The 19,896-nt window shown below is 41.4% G+C and overlaps 1 protein-coding gene across 3 annotated transcripts in view; it reads left to right on the forward strand.

The window, feature by feature from the left end:
- Positions 1–19,896, forward strand: part of LOC105926505 (protein FAM13A) — an 84,444-nt gene that overhangs the window by 8,131 nt on the left and 56,417 nt on the right. For all 3 annotated transcript variants that reach the window (XM_021316623.2, XM_021316627.2, XM_012862871.3), the window contains exons 2-7: positions 2,450–2,645; positions 4,927–5,151; positions 8,151–8,328; positions 13,339–13,489; positions 15,395–15,460; positions 17,481–17,561. In XM_021316623.2, coding sequence (XP_021172298.2) covers positions 2,450–2,645; positions 4,927–5,151; positions 8,151–8,328; positions 13,339–13,489; positions 15,395–15,460; positions 17,481–17,561 — 897 coding nt within the window. The remainder of the gene's footprint in view (positions 1–2,449; positions 2,646–4,926; positions 5,152–8,150; positions 8,329–13,338; positions 13,490–15,394; positions 15,461–17,480; positions 17,562–19,896) is intronic.

The raw sequence follows: 19,896 nt of genomic DNA on the forward strand, positions 1-19,896 counted from the left end.
GTGTGTGTGTGTGTGTTTATTGCAGCACAGGAATGAGGCATCTTCTCTGATTCACGTTCACAATAACAGAACTCAACTTTTTTCTGCCACATACAATATGGCGGTGACGTTGACGTGCGAACCTGCGCCCTATGACGCGTCTACGTATATATGTCTGTGGCCAGACTGATCTGCGAGTGAAACCTTGAAAGCTCGCGAGATCAGGACGGTCTCACGAGGCTAGAAAGAAGTAGGGCGCGTCGTAGCCGCAGCTCTTGTTCACGGTCGATGATTAAAACACTCCTGCTCCACGTAAACCTTTCTATTACACCTGTTATCATGACAAACGCTAACCGTACAAACAATCCCTGTCTTCCTCCGAGTCATAATGACGAGTAATTTGGTACGAAGTAGTGAGCATGAGTCGCTTTTCAGCTAGCTACCCAGTGACCGGAAGTGACCGACCGGAAGTCTCACACATAAAACCGTCAACTCAGTATTTCCGTTGAAAATAAAATAATAAAAATAATAATAATAATAATAATAATAATAATAATAATAATAATAATAATAATACATTTTATTTAAAAGGCGCCTTTCTGGACACTCAAGGTCACTGTACAAAAGGATAAAACACAGAATGTCAGAAACAAAAATCAAAACAAAAACAAAAAAACATTTAAAAAATACAGAAGTAGTATTAAGTAGTATTCCATAAGTCCCTGTAGGTAGCCTGTAACTACACATCCATACCTTGTAAGCACCCCTTTTGGTGCCCCTAAGAGAATTAGCAGGTAGCCTAGCCTTAAGATACAGTGGCGCCACCAAGGGGTGGCCAGGGGTGGTCATAACCCCCCCCCCGCCATGACCCCACTGGCCAGTGTAAATTGAAGGCAGCCGCTCTTCCTGAGCTTCTATTGCGCTTTTTTTGGATCTGCCAGTATCTACTTTCCCCTAGTAACTGTTTTGTTTTCCAATAAATGAATAAATGTACACCTTATTCTAAATATAATTACACAATAAAAAGGAATTGTTGTCCAACTCAAAATGTTAACTGTACTGTTATTGGTCTATGCACATTAGATCATTAGGAGCATTAAAAATAAAAAATAAAAAACGTTAAAAACCAAAAGATATTAGTATGCATTCACTATCTTTCTGATAGTTTTCTACAGCCAGCTTTATTACAACAGTAGAATAAAATCATGAAATCATGGCTTTTGGTTTCAGTGCCACCCCAAAAGTTTAAGTGGCTCCATCTGGCCACGCCTATGAAACATTTCTGGAGGAGCCACTGTTAAGATATAGATACCCTGTAATTATCCATGTAAGTACCTCTGTAGGTACACCTGTAGGTAGCCCTGCAAGGGCTTTAACTGAATTAATTAATTCAGCTCCAATTCACAACAAAGCTAATCCCAAAGGACTTCATAGTACCACAGTAACCACGGTGTCGGGACCCCACAGGTGGTACAATCTGTTGCTACCTTCAATTAAATTAAATTTTATTCATATAGCGCCAATTCATGATACTTGTCATTTCAAGGCACTTTACAAAGTCAAATTCAATCAAAGCCTCTTTATTAAGCAGCCAACACGTCCTCAGGCTGGGAACCAAACATGTTGCCTTCATTACGGCATTTCTCTGCCAGTTTATCTCGTTAAACGTTAGTAATCTTGAGGCAGCCGTTAAGACTTGAAGCAGCTAGGAAAAAAAAAAGTCGATTATCTGACTTTACTCCAGGACGTGCTGTTATAACCTCCACTGAACACATATCACCTGTCTTTTAAACAAGTGCTTCATATGTTCACTTAAAACTGAAGCTGTTTATTTTCCGTTACCGGCTGGAGAACGTCTGTCAGTGTAAAGATCGCCGTTCCATCCGGTGAAGTAGGTTTTAATCCGGCTGATTGAGCCACTAATGACACAAACGCAGCCAGAATACGTCCAGGTGTGTCAGTCCACCTGTTTGAGCAGCTGAACCACGGACCCACTGTACGACGTGTGACATGGCGCCGTTGTAGCCATGGCGACTCCCTTCCACTCTGCAGGACAGCAGGAAGTCTTAGCTGACACCAGAAGTGGATAAACAAAGACAGACACAGCGATGCGGCAGTAAATCTGCCGTAAGCAGCAGCTGTTGATGGAAGGAGATGATGGTTTTGCTCAGAGACGGGTAAAAAAAAGGAGCTTTACCATGTGTTTGTTTCACTTTATGCCTTCATGAGTAACAAGGCAAGGCTTTAGATGTTATGTTATGAATCTCTGACCTTGAATGCTGATTTATTTAATGTTTAATGCTGCAACACAGAGCCACGGATCTCCTTTATGCCGCGTCCCTCCAGCTGACAGCACTGTGTCCTCTCCTGGCATGGCGGTCTGAATGCGGACGCCGTGGCTGCATTTCCTGCTGTGATTCTGCAGCACAGGCCTGACGGCTGCTTCATCATGGCCTCTGTCTCCCTGCAGCACAACCAGACTGCAGTGTTGGTCAAAGAAGACATGAAGAAGATGGTCCAGATACCCATGCTGAGATCCAGGGCCGTGGCGTCCAAGAACACCAAGATATTCGGAACGTCCCTGCTGGAGCTGCGGGAGCAGGGCCTGGTGGAGGATGGAGTGCCTCTGGTGGTGCAGAGGATGGTGGAACACCTCAGGAAGCACGGTGAGGATAGAATATATGAAGGCTCTTTGTTTTCAGCGTCCTGGTGTGATATGTTTCTGAGAAATGGATCACCTTTGTCATTTTTGTAGGCTCTAGCGAGTTTTATCAGCTCATTACTTAAAACAAATCACAACTGCATGTTGTGTTCCATGGTTTTTACTATGTCCAGATTGCTTTTTTACCTTATAGAAAGGGCAGAATTACAGATGAATGTACAGTAATTCACAAAAACTAAACAAAACAGCAAAATCTTTTAGCCAAAATGAAATACTCAAAACATATTTATCTTTTTTTTTAAAGTCAAACCAAACAATAACAAATAGAAAATATGTATACACCTCCATCGACAAAATACATCAATGTTTGATTCTAGTAATATAAATGTACCATATACTTAGTAGATATTTACTAAATTACATTTTTGTGTTTAAAAAGTAACAAGGGTGTGTTTGAAGGTGAACACCAGCCTTATGATCTCCTGCCTGCTGCAGTGCGTCGGTTTAACCACTAGATGTCGCTCCAAGCGTACTGAACAATCTACAAGCTTCTAGAAGAAATAATGTGGATAACATTGAAATTATATACAATAGAATATGTCAAAGACTTTAGTACAGTGCAAAGATAAATACGTATATTGTATCAAGGTACTGCAGTTAAAGAGGAGCTTATTTAACAAATCTTTTCCAGTGATGCTAAATAGGGTACGCTGTGTCCATTAATCCGTCCAACCAAATAAAGACCATAAATATAATAAATATAATTTATATTTCCTTTACAGGCTGCACAGTGAAACAGTCGGTTGCCTTGCCCCAAGAAAGTCCTGGGTTCATATCCAGGCCTGCAGGGAATCTACATGCTCTCCCTGTGCATGTGAGGGTTCTCTCTGGGTACTCTGGCCTAACAATTTAAGTTAAACACTGACTAAAACCACAACATAAATCTGATACCACAAGAACCATGAATGAGTCATAATAATCATTCAAAGCTATCTTTTTTTTTTTTTTTTTGCTCAGCATCTTTTGGGCAATGTTAAGACTAAAATAAACCAGCACGTTTATTTAAAAAAAAGGGTAAAAGAACGTAAAGATAGTTTACAGTGACTTATATAATTAAAATACTGCATATAAAATAAAAACATAAGCAAACATTAGGGTGTATGTGGTTACTAGTAAGTACCTTTGGTCATTCATAGATGTGTTTCCAGATAGATATCCTTAGCACTAGATGGAGAGCTGGAAGTGAAAGTAAATGGCCTTCAAGTGTCTTAATTGACCAGCCAGCTGGTCCACAGCTGTTTTGGCCCAATAAAACTACATTAAATGATATTAAAATTCATAAACCAATTAGTCTTGTGATATTAAAAACAGTCTGATTAAAGGAATTCATCACCAGGTGATGAGAGGAGAGCAATGGAGAGCAGGTTGAGTTAATCAGATGAAATTGGACTCAGGTGAAAGTCATGAAGGTGAAAAAGGAGAGGGAGAAGGACAACAGGACAGACAGGGAGGAAACACGTAGCGAACAGAAACAAGACACAAAAAGGAATCAAAAACAGAATCCACAAACTAAATAACAAAAAGGTGACGCTGAAAAGTGCACGATCCCTGGAACATGAAGCATGAGTAATTCCAGGGGATCGTGACACCCAGAGGTGAACGTGTTTGGGGGCAAATTGTGCACATCAGTCCCAGAACAAAAGCCAGAGAGAGTCTTGTTTTCCACATGTTCCTTCCTCTTCCTCAGAGAGGAAGATACCTCGTAAAAAGTCACACTACTGGCAGCAAATGCTCCGATTTGGGGACGCAGTCTCCAGGAAAGGCTGCTTAGGAATCCCCTCAGATGAAATCTGCAGCAAAGATGAGTGGATAGAGATGAAGAATGAGAATAGGAAGTATGAAAAATGATGACGAGGAGGAAGAGATGAGGTTGAGAGAACAAGACAGACTGTGGAGGATGGGTGATCTGGGTATTAGTAGACTGCTGTGTAATTAGAGGCATGTAAAGCGCTGGTAATGCTCTCTGAGGGGAATCATCCGTACCTGCTGGACTTCAGTCCCTGTTTTAGCTGTCAGATGCTCCTGCAACTTCACTCCACTCATCCACCCATAACCTCTCACACTGGCTGTTCTCCTTCCTCCCCTAAAAGATGATAAATCCGCTCTCAAGGATCCAGTTTGCTCCCGTTAACCTGTATTGGTGAATAATTGATTGTGCAGCTCCAGTTCCATGATTACGTGTCTAACTGTGAGTAACCAGCGTGTTCCCGGCGCCTTTCCTGCAGCGCTGCATCAGGAAGGTCTGTTCAGAGTGAACGGCAACGTCCGGGCAGTGGAGACCCTGAAGCTGCGACTGGAGAGCAGCGGCGCCGCCGGCGACGACGACGTGGACCTGCTGTCGGAGTGCGATCCGTGCACCGTGTCCAGTCTGCTCAAACGCTTCCTCAGGGATCTGCCGGGAGGCCTGGTCGTCCCCACAGTGCAGCAGAGGCTGATACAGCACTATCAGGGTAAAACATTAACTCCTGCTCCCACTTTTATCTTATCTGCTGCTCCGGCCAGCTGAAGTAGATCGAGTTTTTGGATTTTTACAGCCAGCACTGGCAGATGTAGGAGTGTAATAAATGAATAAATAAATAGAGAGACGCGATGAGTATCTGGGTCATAGATGGAGATCAAAGCAGCTGTGCTGTCGTCTCCGTCCAGCAGAGCCGACCAGAGCTCCTCTGAGCTAAATCTGAGCGCCAGAAAGTAGTGATCACAGCGGTCTTGGATCTCAGGGCGACAGTCTTGGCAGTCTTGACCTTTTAAAGTGAGTTTCTTGGCAGAGAAAGTCTGTGCTCATCTCCAGCTCCTGCAGCAGCGATACTTTATGCGTATGATGGCAGAGGATGGAACGCTTTGGCTGAAGTGTTCGTTCTGCTTTTATAGTCCCCATAAATATCTGCCTTGTTTTTCAAAGTGTTTGTCGGAGTAGTGTATGCATGAACTGCAAAGTAAAACCACCCCAGTGAACTTTGACAAGCGTTTTTTTTTTTTTTTTTTTGGCCTCTGTGCTGCTATTTAGGGAACACACACAAAGACTCACTTTCATTGCTGGTTGAGAAACTTTCTCTTCGCTTAGTTTTTTTTTCTGCTATGTCACCGTTTCACAGACAGAAAATAAGATTTCAGTCCCAATTCTACTAATTATAATTCCCAAAAAAAAGCTGATAGCTGTTAACTTGGTATTTGGGAGCTCAGGGATGCCTGAGTCCGGCCCTGAGAGCCTTTAGATGCCTCCCTTCTTCAGCAGGCGCTGCAGAGCTGAATGATTACTGGTGAGGGGCGTCAGCTATTCCATGCAGGTGTTGTGAAGCAGGGATGCAACTAATAGCTGCAGAACAGTAGCTCATGAGATCTGGACCTGGGTACCCCTGCAGTAGATCGTTAACTAAATATCGAGGCACCTCTCAGGTCCGGTTACAGTTCCTTGGTGGATTAAATGCAGAGGAAACGTTTGTTTGAGATGCATGTAATGACAAATAATTATGATGATGATTATTATGATAATCCAATTTAATTTAGAGGATATAAGATAAGATAAGATTTCGTGGAAGTTGAAGCTAGAAAAGCAGACACCATCTTAATAAAACCACAATCTCATGAGAACACATTTTCATTGACCATTTAACTCTGTCGTGTTTTCATTGTTTCTATCCAGCAAGCATATTTTCAAACCTAACCTGACAAAATGCAACAGTTCTTGGTGCCTCCAGGCCTGCAGGCTTAGGTCCCATCGGTGACCCGTATCTGCGTCCTGTACAACTGCTGCTGTGGAAATATGACCTGAAGACTGCATCAGCTAATCTTCTAGGCCACGTTTACGTTATTCACTCACCTCGGCATGCTGAATGTTTGAAGTGGCTCAAAAGGCAGGGGAATATTTCAGATTCATCCAACTAATAATCGCAATTAACATAGAACCACTTGGAGGGGAACCACTACAGCATCATAGGTTGCACAAATGTTTCACTAGCAGATTTAGATTGAACTCAGATGTGAGACCTTATGACTCCCTTCTAGCATGAAAGATCAATATTTCTTTTTAGTGGATTTAATAATATTTTCAGATTAATCTGCAGGATGGCCTGATTCTTCTGCTTGCTCCTGCATTATTCTCTCCAGCATCCGAGCCTCCGAAGGTGAAAACCTGCGTAACGTGCAAACAGCATTCACAACAACCTGCACTGCCTCTGAACCTCGCTCAGCTGTGCAGCTACAACTGTGAGCCATTGTTCCCCTCTGCCGGTCTACGTACTGACACAGCTGTACCCGCATTGGTACGCAGGCACGCACGCAAGCAGAGAGCCATTCACAACGTTTGCGTCACTCAGGCATATCCGTTTATCCAACTCTGACCGAATTAATTATCCCCGAGTAAGAGTCTCAACATATTTTCAGGCTCTTTGCTGTAATTCCGTTCCAAGTCACCATAGCTGAAGATTAAACCCCCGTTTTAATGGGAGTTTGGGTTCATTCCCCTGGCGGTACACAAGTGAGTCGATCAGGATGTTCAGAAACAAGTTAACCAGTTTGGTTAACTTTACATCGCTATGAACTGGTCGGGTCTGGACCTAAACACAATGTTTGACTGAAATTTGTACCTGCCCTTGTGGACAAAATCAAATGTTTTCTGTAGAAAGTTTTAATGGCCAGAGGAGAAAAAGATTAAACTTTTGTTTATTTTTTGCTACAAAGAAAAGAAACACGTTCGGATCAAAGTTTGCATTTCCAGAAGCACATATAACCAACTAGCATGCATGGTGGTGGCAGCATTGTGCTGTGGGTTGTTTCCACTGCACGGAGGGGAAAAACAACAACTTCTGAATTTTCCTAATTCACCTGGATCAGAACTGGATGTTCCTGCATGAAACCCCAAACACACTTATTCTAGAATGAACCTGTCCTAAACACCTCAAAAAAAAAAGTGTAATATAAGCTTAAAATCTGGGTTCATGCCAGGAAACCAACTGATTTAAATGAAGTCGTCCAACTCTGATAAATATCTCCATTAGAGTTGTTCCAGAAGCTTAAAGATGGCTGCAAAAAGCACGTGGTTGATGTTTAGTCCCTTAAATGACTTCTAATCAGACCTCAGTGGTGTGTGTATGTTTATATTTAACTTTATATGTAAATCTTTGACACTGTGTCGGTAAAAGAAAATGAATTCCACAATAAATTCAAACTTGTTCACATGATTCTTGTCCTTGAAAAGCATCAAAGTAATTTGTTGCATAAAGACCCCAAATTTAATGTGAATTTCATGCTCTAATTTCATGTTTAAAGTTTGCATGTTATTCACCGAAGGTTCGTTTCTGTATTTCTTCCGGCAGATAAAACCAAACTGCAGAAAAACAACAATATGATCGATGTTGCAAAGAGACTTTATTTAATCGCAAATTTTGACCTTTTTCTGCACCGGCAGGTTGAAGATGAAATGATGTCTTCCTGATGGCGTCTTTTTCAGACAGTGGAGATGATGTTTCCTCGTCGGTGATTAGAGATCTGCTCCACCAGCTGCCAGATGTTCACCACAGCCTTCTGCGCTACCTCTGCAACTTCCTGACTCTGGTGGAGAGGAACCGCGAAGAAAACCGCATGACGGCCAACAACCTCGCTACCGTCTTTGGACCCAGTGTCTTTCAGTGAGTAGAAAAACCTGCAGCTAGAAATCTCACAAGGCTTACATTTCATGAACACCGCTAGGCTTTTTGAAGGTCCGCGTTTTTAGGTCCTGTGTTTGTCCACATTTGTTTGTACTGACGCATAAATCTGACCTATAAGTTTCCTAAATTCAAGAGATGAACCAGTTTCTCTGGTGTCTTTTTCAGTTTTTTTTTTTCAAAAAGACAATATATTCTCTACCAGCAACCTGAAAAAGGCACCATTAATCCCCATTGCTTTAGTATAATCAGTCAAAAATACCAAAGATATCAGTTTGACAGACTAAAAACAGTATTTGAGTTAACATTCTTACATTTAAAAGCTACTTGAAACATTGTACAAAACAGCTAAACCCAGATAAAAAGCAGCTATTCATCACTTGCGTTGAGGAAAGATACTCTTTTCTGCATGAATTATCCAAAGTCTGCCTCTGAAAAACGCTGAGAAAATCTTTCAATAATCTCTGTATTGAGGCCAGTTAACAGAGGTCAGGATGACCTGCGCTCCCTTCAGGTTCATCGTGTAAAAAGCAGCATTGCTGAGTTCAAAGTTTTCTCCACTCTGCTGGGTTGAAAGGTCTGAGAAAGGTTAGCTCCACTCAGTGATGCGTTCATTTGAACACATTCGTGCACAACAATGGTCATGATGGAAAGAAGGAGATTCAGGATAATTTCAGCTGAAACTCTTGGAAGGCTGGGCTTCCACTGAAAAGAGACATTGGGCCGGGTCTGTATCGGCCATCTTGCATCAGGAAGCCTTCAAACACGAGCCTGAGAGTTTTAGGAAGAGGAAATTTCCATTCTGGACTTTTCAGCCCTGTAGAAAAGAGGATTGCCAGAAATTGTCTACTGAAGGTAGTTTTCTTTTCTTCGCCACTCGTTCTTGTCCCGGTCTTTTTGGCACACATTGAACCAGGGCTGGTATCATCTAGGATGAGCTGATTTGATATGATTCTCAATTATAGCTCAGCTTGATTTCATTTGACTGCAACATCGATATTTATTACTTTCAAATGAATGCTCAAAGTCATTCAATCATCAAAACCAGCCAAATATTATATTTATGTTCAATTTATTGAACAATGACATATTAACAGGAAAATAAAGTGCATTTGGTTCAATGCATTTAATGTATCACAGAAACCAAAAATGTGCCCAAACGTCAGATTTTAGGGACGAAGGTGCTTCTAAAATCCTGTTAGCCGTTCTGCAAATTTGTGTCACTTGCTCTTCCTCGCTGTGAACAGTAATGCACGCACTGTAATAACGCCCCCTAGGGGTTGGGAGGTATATCGATATTGAAAGTCAGAATGTTGATATTAAATTGTTTTTAATAACATTAATATTAATGTTTGTATCGATTTTTATGCACAGCCCTAATCATGACATCAATCATTGAACCAGACGTTGTTATAGGTCAGGTAGTGGACCAAAAAAAAACAGTCCAAAGAAAAAAGCATAAAGATCATCACTCATCAACATCACTTCAAAGCAATAATCCATGATGCTTGGAAACAATAATAAAGAATTGAAAGATTGTTTTATTTTCCAGGAAGCCAGGAGCGAAGGTGAAAAGTCTCATTAAATTAAACACACACCCAGCAAGAACATCAAATAAACCACTCGCCGTTACAGCCTCCATAAACACAACCGTGCCAAGGCACGTGTAGCAACCTGATGCAGAAGTTACAGTGCAGCTGTCAACACAGCGGGTTATCAGCACTGATGAGAGGAGGATCGCTCAGCTTTACAGCGTCTTATGGGTCAGAAACTATCATCCAGTTTCCCCAATAACGCCCCTTAAGGAAGATCAAATGAGAAAATAACCCAGAGTTCATTTGCACAATGCTATGAAAACTGCCAGAAGAGTGTTTGGTCTTTCAGCTGCTCTGTGTTTTTTTTATTTGTATAATTTTTTTACAAATGTTTATTCACATTAAAGCTGTCAGAAAGATCAGCGCAGGCGCCCATCTGTACTGACACCTGGCCAGCAGATGGTGCTGTTGCTAGTGCAGATAGGAGAAATGAATGGAAGGCAATGCATAAAGATAAAAGCAGTAAGACCTTAACACCTGCAGGTAAATATTAATAGACTTGAGTGAAGCTAAATATAGTGTAAGATAATCAACATGTGATTTCATTAGTTTGCTTTGCTGCCAAAGTCAGCCTGGTGTTTGTGGACATCTGCTGAGGTCCTGCTGCATGTCTGCCGTTATTCCTGCAGAACTAATTAAGAGTTGGAACCGGGCAGCGCTGCACGGTGAAGAACAACCAGCCAGAAACCTTTTGCACGTCACCAGCTTTTCCTGCTTTTGGCAATACAAAGCTGGCATAAAGTATTCACACAACTACACAAAACAGCTCATAATGACCAAATAAGCGCATGGTTTCTGGCCTTTTAGCTAGTTCAGGAAAAAAATTACACATTTAAACAAAATAACTGAACAGGAATTCACAACCTTTACTATGACAGTCAACATTCAGGTGCATCTGATTTTCTCTGATCATCGTTAAGTTTTGTCTGGAGTCCGCCTGTGGTTAACGTGATTGACTGAGCAGGGTTTGGACTGGGACCCAATTGGTAAGACAAAGTCCCAGAGTTGATTAAGTTTTTCAGATCAGAAACCAACAAGCGACAACCAAGACTGGATCCAGAAAAAAAAGCCCTTTTCTCTCTGTTTTTTGAAACAGACGCGATGTGGATCCAGCGGGACCACATCTCCCTGGATCTGGCTGCCCGGCTGAAGTGTGCAAACCAGGAACGAAGACAGTTTGTCACAGAGGTGACCAAGAACCCACCCAGAAAAACAGCCAGATTAAAACAATCCACCAAGCTTTTAGGTTAGAGTGGTGACGTTGAAACGGGTTTGACTGGAGAGCACAGGTTCTGCTGAAAAGAACCATCCTAATAGGACCTAAACCCACCAAGTTGTGAAGCCTCAAAACTACTTTGATTATTATTCTAAAACTAAATCTAACATAGAGGCAGACGCTCTGATATTTATTTTTTAATATGCATCAGTGAAGGTGTGAGATTAGAGGAACCAGATGGGTCATGCCTGGAGAGAAACAAGCAAAGATCCTCACCTGGCTAACAACATCCCCACCATAATGTACGGTGATGACAGCATCAGACTGTGGGGATTCGTTTCTGCCTCCAGAACTGAGCCACATGATACCATCTAACATAGAAAGTACTCCTGGGTCAATGTGAGCTTCTGTGCTTTCTGTGTCTCTGCTCTGTCTTCTCTAAGCCCCAGTGGGTTGAGGCAGATGAGCGTTCACACTGAGCCTGGTTCTGGTTCTGCTGGAGGTTCTCCTCCCTGTTAAAGGGGAGTTTTCCTCTCCACTGTCGCTTCATGCATGTTCAGTATGAGGGATTGCTGCAAAGCCATCAACAATGCAGACGACTGTCCACTGTGGCTCTAGACTCTTTCAGGAGGAGTGAATGCTGCTTGGAGAGACTTGATGCAACCTGCTGGGTTTCCTTAGAGAGAAAACTTTCTGACCAACCTGGAGGATCTGATTGAATCTGACTTTGGAAAGAGCCTTGATATGATGCGTGTTACGAATTGGCACTATATAAATAAAATTGAATGGAATTGAATTGAATTGAGCGACAAGTCTAGACAGAAGCCAAGATGGCAGCAGCCAAATATAAATATTCTTCTTTGTGGAATCAGAGCAATTTGGTGTTTCTTCTTCCAAGGCAACCATGACCCAAATCGCTCGGCTAAGACTCTGCAGCAGTCTGTGGAGGTTTTCAAGAGGCCCAGCCAGAGTCCAGACTTAAATACAGATAAATGTGTCTGGAAAAAACAAAAAAATGTCTGTCCACCAGCACTGCTCATCAACCCTCACTGAGTTAGTGACAATCAGCAATTTAACTAATTACTGGGCAATAACTTGGGAATCTTAACTAGTTTGTTTAAATGATTACATGTTTTTAATCTATAAAAATGTCAGAGAATATGTTTTAATTTTAATGTGGGCCATTTTCTGTAGTAAGATCAGTTTAGAATAAGTCTAAAACGTGGAAGTCATGAAGGGAATCGAGACTTTGTCACTGATTGACACGTCTAGAACTTCACTCATGAAGTTCTAAATGTTCTCATGAACTTCACTGCAGAAGCATTTTTGGCTTCAATTTTTTGTTTTTGTTTTATCATTTTAAGTTTATTGGAAAGTCAGATGTTCATTTCACGTACAAGAGCACTCAGGTCTACTCTTGGTTGTCCCACAGTAAAACCAGGGGAGCCCTTGCCTTTACAGTGGCAACAGAGGTAAATCCTCCTCTGATTGATTTGCTTAAAAAATTAATGGTTCTTTTAACTTTTTTTTGATTGTATTTTATATCTTACATCTTATTATTTCTCTTTTGTGACATATATTTCTGGACTTGTTTTCACTTATGGTGCAGCCCTTTGACTCAAATAGTGTGGTTTTCTAAATAAATTGACATGGATATTTACTTTTTTTAAATAATGTGACTTTCAGATATCGTTCTTTTAAATGATTAAGACAGTTTTCAGCTCTAACCCATCTTCTATCTTCCGTCCTCCAACTGTCCAAGTTTTTCCTTTTTTCTGCAAACGCTGAACCAGACACCATGTAGAGGATTCTGGTTTTCATCTCCCGTCCTAAACTGGTTTCTCCAGGCTGTGAATCGTGAAATGAAACACAATCTGCATTAAGTGTACAGTGTGGCTCGTACTGTACAACCTGTTCCCTGCTCCACGGGCCCTGTGCGTGCCCAGGCTTTATAATTAGACTTACAGTTAGGCCTGCAGCCAAGCCTTCGCCGCACACAGCTGCTCTCGCTCTCAGTACGGCAGCTCAGATGAAACACAGACCGATTTAATTTAACCACCAAGACACCGACTGAGCAGCATTTGTTCAGGAACAGAATCTCAGCCCTGTTTCCACGCATAATCTGCACAAACACTGAACGAAAAGCTTCTTTTTTTTCTTTTTTTTTTTTGTATTTTACAGGGTGGCTCCCAGTTTTGAGGCAGTGAAGGATCAGAATATTTGCAATAAGATCATGGTCCAGCTCATCCAGAACTACGGCTGCATCTTCGAGGCCGAGGGCCCGGACGATGGGAGCCACGCGGAGGATCTTTCTGCTCTCAGACTCGTCAAGGTGTTGTTTGCACAGAATAACAGCAGATGCTGGTGTTTATATGAATTAGATTGGTGACCGGGAGCGTGTGGAGCAGCTGTGGATCACATGTCAGGAGCATGCAGTTTAAACAGGATCGCTCTCTCTATGTCCCTCCTCTAGAAGAGGCAAGGCTCCGTGAGCCGTGGTTGACATACCATTAGGCTAAAATTAATGTGAGCATCGATCCTCCATCAGCGCTCTGCAGGGACAGCTTCTCCACAGGTTGTTGTTTACCGTCTCTCCCTATTGATTTCCATCTGCTGGCCTGGTGCCTGATGTATTCATTCAGTTCCTGGTTTGCCGGCTCCACTGGTGTCCGTTCTGTTGCCGCCTGGGCAGCTTTCCTCAGAATTGGATGTATTCATTAATTTAAATGGGACAGTGCATCTTAATAACAGTACAAAATTACCATAAATACATTCCAAAAAAGTTAAAAAAACAAAACAACTGGACTTTTTTTTTTCCGAAGTCTTCCTCAATTCAAAATGTCTGGAATAGTGTGAAGCTTTGAACTTCACACTATTCCAGACATTTTGAATTGAGAAAGCTTTCTGGATAGGAAGATGAAACGTCTTCAAACTTCAGGAAAAAAGTCCAGTTGTTTTGTTTTTTAACTTTTTTGGAATGACCATGACCTGGATGACTGAGAATCTTCACCAGCATGTTACAGTAAATATATACGGATTTAGCAAAATGCTCATTTCCATCCGTGGTCCCATAAAACAAACAGCTGGAAACGACATCGGGAAGTCAGAACATCTGATTGCATCAGATCAGAGGTTTTAGATTTTAGCTTAGGATGTACTATTTATGTAAATCTGTCCATCCATCCATCCATCCATCCATCCATCCATCCATCCATCCATCCACTCATTGTGGAAAACTGAAGCTACAGATACAGTAACAAACCTACACTGCCACATTAAAGGTGTTTATGCATTGATGCTGTTAAATAAAGTGTCTTTAAAGATAAAATCCTCCATCGTCACGTCATAAATAAAATGAAAGCGTCACATTTACTCCTCAGTAAGTGAGACAGTGGTGAGGAGTGTCGAAGGTGGATATCCTGAGTCTAAATGATCTATGAGAGTTCGTGTCAGAATTAAAACTAAACTTCCAAACTTTCTTTTCATATTATGCGTTTAGAGAGAGTATGTTTCAGGTCAGACGCTGGACTTCAGCTATGCATGGGTTGAATAAGCATGATGTTGGTCATGTGACCATCAGGCACCAACCTCGAGGTCTGGGTTAACCTTTGACCCGACCCTACATGCCTTCTCAGCATAATTTACCAACACCTGTCTCTGATTTGAGGCTGTTTACCCTCAGAAAACTTAAAAATGTTTGTGATCTTTCACCTTCTTGCGATCTAAAGGTCCAGTTTTCTAGAGCAGAGGGGGAAAAAATCCCGTCAGTATTAAAGTTACAGCATTACCAGCATCAGGCAGGCGATGCTGTGAATACCAGTGACCCCCCCCCCCCCCCCCGTCCGCTATACATTTTCCTGATGCCTTTGAACGTAGGATGTTCTCACCGTTTTGCCTGTCAGCCATAAAACACCCAAGAATCCACACTGTGGACTGCATTTTGTTTACATCTGTGCTTTTAAGGGTCACGTCTATTTTTATCTGTGTCTCCAGGGAGGAAACAGTATGCATGTGTTTGACTCTGTCAACAAATGAATCTAAAAACCAAACCTTTGTGAACTTTGTTGCTACTTTTCCCTCATTTTCTGTCAGGTTTATGTACATGTTTATGTGCAAAGACCAAATTGGAAAAATTTGATTAAAGAAATGAAAAATGGGAGATGATTTTAAACTTCAGCATGATTTCATGTTACATTGCTGTGTTTTTGATCATAATTACTATGTCTCATCTCTCTAGGCTAAGTTGAAAGAAGAAGACTCGAGAAAATCAGCCAACCATCTTAATCCAGATCAACAGATGGAAGTAAGGGTCACCTTTCTGACCCTCCTCTGCACAATGCATCTCCTAAACGTGTCCCTGCCCCCGTTAAAGAGCCAGATTTAGTAATATTTAAACTATACACCATCTTAAATAATCTAAAATTTGTTTTTAGCTCTTATTTGACAAATTATGTGTACAGTTCAGCTGAAACAGAAAGAACAAGCAGCAATAACCTAGTTATAAAGGTGTGCAGCACCATAAACTACTTCAACCCCTTTATCTTGAAATGTTTAGATCTAAATGTATGAACTAAATAATTCATTCATTCAGTCAGTCATTTATTTATTGAAGTTTCATAAGTACATGGACTCTGTCAGTATCTGACATCTTCAGAGAATCTGCCCACAAGGTTGCAGAAGGTCTCCAGATTTCACAGTTTGGGAACATTTTTTGTCCAAAGCTCCCTTCTGGTTCACATGGTAGATTCAGTTCATCCATACAAACGTTTAATTTCATCTACTGAAGTAATTTTTATTTATTTATTAAATTTGGAGTGATTTCAGGTTCATTTGTGTGGCTCTAGTGGCCTTTATGTGACTGTAAGCTGACAGGAAATAGGGCTGGGAGAGAGAGGAAGACAAGCAGCAAAGGTCCAAAGTGGGACTCAAACCTGGGACAGCTCTAACCCAGCACCACCGCGGCGCCCCGGGATAAATTATTTTAAATCATTTTTCAGCATGATGCTTATGTACCATGTTGAAAAATTAAGTCATTCTTCATCAATGACTTGTTGTTGGTCAAGAGTGGCTGGTAGTGGTGGAACAATCCATTTATACCTGCGGATACGGTGTAATCTTTGACAATACCTGGAGGTGTTTTTGTGCCAAGTTCACCTCTAGAAGCTGTGGCCCAGAGTTTAAGTTTGGTTGCACCGGATCCTGACAAAACTCCCATGAGGTTTTAGGCAGATTCTAGCACCAGGTAATTTATTAGGACTAAAGTTGGTGCAGATTCTCAGTGATCCAGGACACGGCCGTCCTAAGGCAACTAAACAATGTCTCTTGATTCATGAAGATGTTCCAGTTCTCAACAAAGATTCTTCTTTAGCTCTGAATCTCGTCAGAGATAACAGGCTTATAATCTGTGGTCAGAAAATTCCCACTGATAGGGAATGGGTCGATTAGGATCACATTAATCATTGGCCCTACCTTCCATTTGGTTTAATATTTGGTCGCCAGATGATCCAAACATGTGAATTGTTGTGGTCTGACTAGCTGGCAGCCTTCCTGATAAGTTTCAGTGTTGTTTTTTGTATCAATACTAGATAAGCAAAATACATTTTGTGATGTCTTTGTTTTTTCATGTTTTTCAGTGTCTTCACTGTGCCTTGGTGTATAACAGTGGGGTTTTACAGCCTTCTCCTGACTGATACATTGACGCAACGAGATAATTTTGATTCTTTGTGACCTCGTTTAAAAGTACCGTTTTAGTTAAAGGGATTACAAGGAAAATCCTACAAGTATGGCTTAAATTTACTTCAGGTTAATCAGGTGTGCACCAAATATAGCTAAATGATCAAAATTAAATGAAAGTGTTCATTGCAGGGTGTCCTCACTTGCGCCCTTAAATCGCTTTTATCTGGGGTGGGGAGGCGATTTCTGCCCGCTGTGTTTGTTGCTGATATCGTGCCATTCTGCATGCGGTGTTTATACCTTAATGAGCTTCAGATTGTGCTGCGCAGTCCTTAATAACCCCGAGCATGTGACCCGTGTGACGTGAATAACACGTCCTGGGCCTGTTTTGGAAAAAGCTCCTTTCAGTCAAGTTCAGCGGGTGTTTCTGTGAGTTTAAAGATGTTATCGCAGTCAGCTGATTTGAATGTACTGCATGCCATTCTCCCGCAGTAGAGGACACGATGACCTTTATGCTGCTATACCATCATTTTTTACTTTGGATTTAAAAGTGTTGTGAAATGCGTGATAGTTTTAATGATGTTGTATGAATTTATCTATTTTTCATGCACTACAAATCTCACTGTCATTTTCTATCTTGGTTTCTAAAGGCTGAGCTTCAAAATTCACTCGAAGACATGAAACTTCTGAACAAAAGCTGCACTAAAACGCCAAAGAGAAAGAAGACAAAGGTACAGAAACCTCCATCTTCATTCAGCTTTGTGTTTGTCGGCCTTTTCCCCTCTGAATGCTTTCTTCTTTCTTATCTGCTGGGGTCCCTCGCTGCTGATTAGCCTAGAGGTCGTCGGTCAGACGGCTCTCTGTGCTCGTGGGTTCGGTCACATGACCTGATTGGATAAAGACGTCCTCTCAGGAAACAAGAGCGCAGAAAGGAGGGAGGGCGGGGGGGGCGGACACAGACTTTGGTTTGCCTTACAAATGCTTTGTTCCTACTGTAAATGAGATCTGCCACAAACATTCACTGACTGACAACTTCCTGTTTATGTTTAAGAAAGTGAGCTCTGGACCCAGGGAGGTCAATAAGGCAACTTCTCGGGGGGGGCGTAGCTTCTTAAGCGCGTCTTCCCTTTTTAAAGTCTGCCATTATCTTTCTGTGGTTGATTCCAGTGCAGCTTTGTGTGTCATAACAGGCCGTTTATGTCATGAAACGTGTCACCGTAGAGATAAAGGAAATGCTGACTGATATGAAGGCGTGTTTAACAGAGGACTGAGAGCTGAGAGGAGATGTGGAGCTCCTTCGATAGGCAGTCCCTGAAACAGAAACGTTCAGCAAAGTTTTAAACTCAAGAAAAGGTTTTAATCCAGGCGACACCCAGATGAGGCCCAAATTACTCCGCTTTTCTACATTTGACGGGTTCACAATCAGAATTAAGTTAAACTGCCACGATGTAAGCTAGGAGAGAGAAATATTCAATAAAAAGGGATTAGTTTATTATTACTATGATAGACATGTTGGTTTTTGGTGATTTCGAGGTTTGAGTCGTGTAGTTTGATCACAACAGGCAGGAATGATTTCAGCTCAAGCGCTCCACCCATCAAAATTGCAGAAAATAAATTTAGACACAATAAACATGAATAACAAAATTAAAATAATATTACTGTTCTCTCATAAAATGAGTCTGACTTTTAAATTCTTCAGCATTTTTCTTCCTTATTGGGTTTATTTGAGGTTATTTTTTTGTGTAGCTGTCTTAATATTAGTGTTTCAACACAGAGGGATGCCGGACAAATGAGTGTGTATGTATCTTTAAAACGTTTAGGCTTCCATGTGACTTCATCCTGGTCTCTAAGGCTCCGTTCCCGCTGCAGGTAAAGGTCTCTGCACCCAAATCAGATTTATTTTGCAGGTCAGACGTTTTAGAACCAGCAGGAATGCTCAAATCTGGACCAGTCTGGTTTAATAACTGCATAACTACAGAGATAGCTCAGGGTAACCTAAGCAACTCTAACTAGAAGCTTTGTCAAAAAGGAAAGTTTTAAGTTTATCAGCGCCTCTCATCTCGACTCCAAAGGCAGGACATGTTTCAGTCATTTTTAACGTTTTGCAACGGAGAAATCAATGTAGTAGAAAGTGAAAAGCAAAGGAGTGAGAACAGTACCAGGCTTTGGTCCGCCGGTGGGTGTTTCACCTGCATCACTGTTAGCTTCTCACCCAGGAGAGACATGCAGTCGATTTAAAACTTTTACAGCTGTTCTGCACATTACTCCAGAAAGCTTCCTGGAGAGGAAGCGAAACGTTTTCAACTACGGAAAACATGTCCAGTTGCTTTGTTTTTTACTTTTTTTTTGAATGACCATGACCTGGATGACTGAGAATCTTCACCAGCATTTTACAGCTGTTAGAAACAATTTGTTCAACAGACACAGAAACTTCAGCCAACAGCTTTCATGGAACAAATATCGGATCAGCAGAAAGAAAAGTTTTGTTTAGGTGCACGTCTCTCTTTACAAGCCAATTGTAAATTAAATAGATCCGCTCTCTTTTTTTTGTAGATACAAAAATTATTTGTCTCTTTTAAATGCAGCAGTTCCTTACTTGTCACTCTCACTGTGTTCCTTATTCTTTGTTGATTCAATATGAAAGATTCCTGTCTGGAAAATTGAAGTGGAGCATGGCTTTATAATTATTTGTGTCTGTTTCTTCTTCTCCTGTGTCTCAGTTTCCCGCAGCTTTTATGACACAGTAAATAATTCAGGGTAACTGTAGCTCCGCTCATCAAGAATCAGGCTCTTTTTTTTTTTTTTTTTTTGCCCTGGCGAAAATCATCATAAAACATACATTACTATGTAGCTGCACAGCGGCACCGCTGTTAGTTAGCACTGCTGTGCAACAGCAGGTTTGTTGCACAACAGTGCTATGAATAACAATTAATAGGTGCTAAAGGAGATTATTAACAAAGTTAGTAATTTTAACTGAATTCACCAAGTCGGGCTCTACCTGATTGTCAGACAATAACAGCTAAAGATTATCAGTCTCTCGAAAATATTCTTTAATAGCTGCCCTGT

Source organism: Fundulus heteroclitus, chromosome 5 (assembly GCF_011125445.2).
Source record: "Fundulus heteroclitus isolate FHET01 chromosome 5, MU-UCD_Fhet_4.1, whole genome shotgun sequence".
In the NCBI taxonomy this organism is placed as follows: Eukaryota; Metazoa; Chordata; class Actinopteri; order Cyprinodontiformes; family Fundulidae; genus Fundulus; species Fundulus heteroclitus.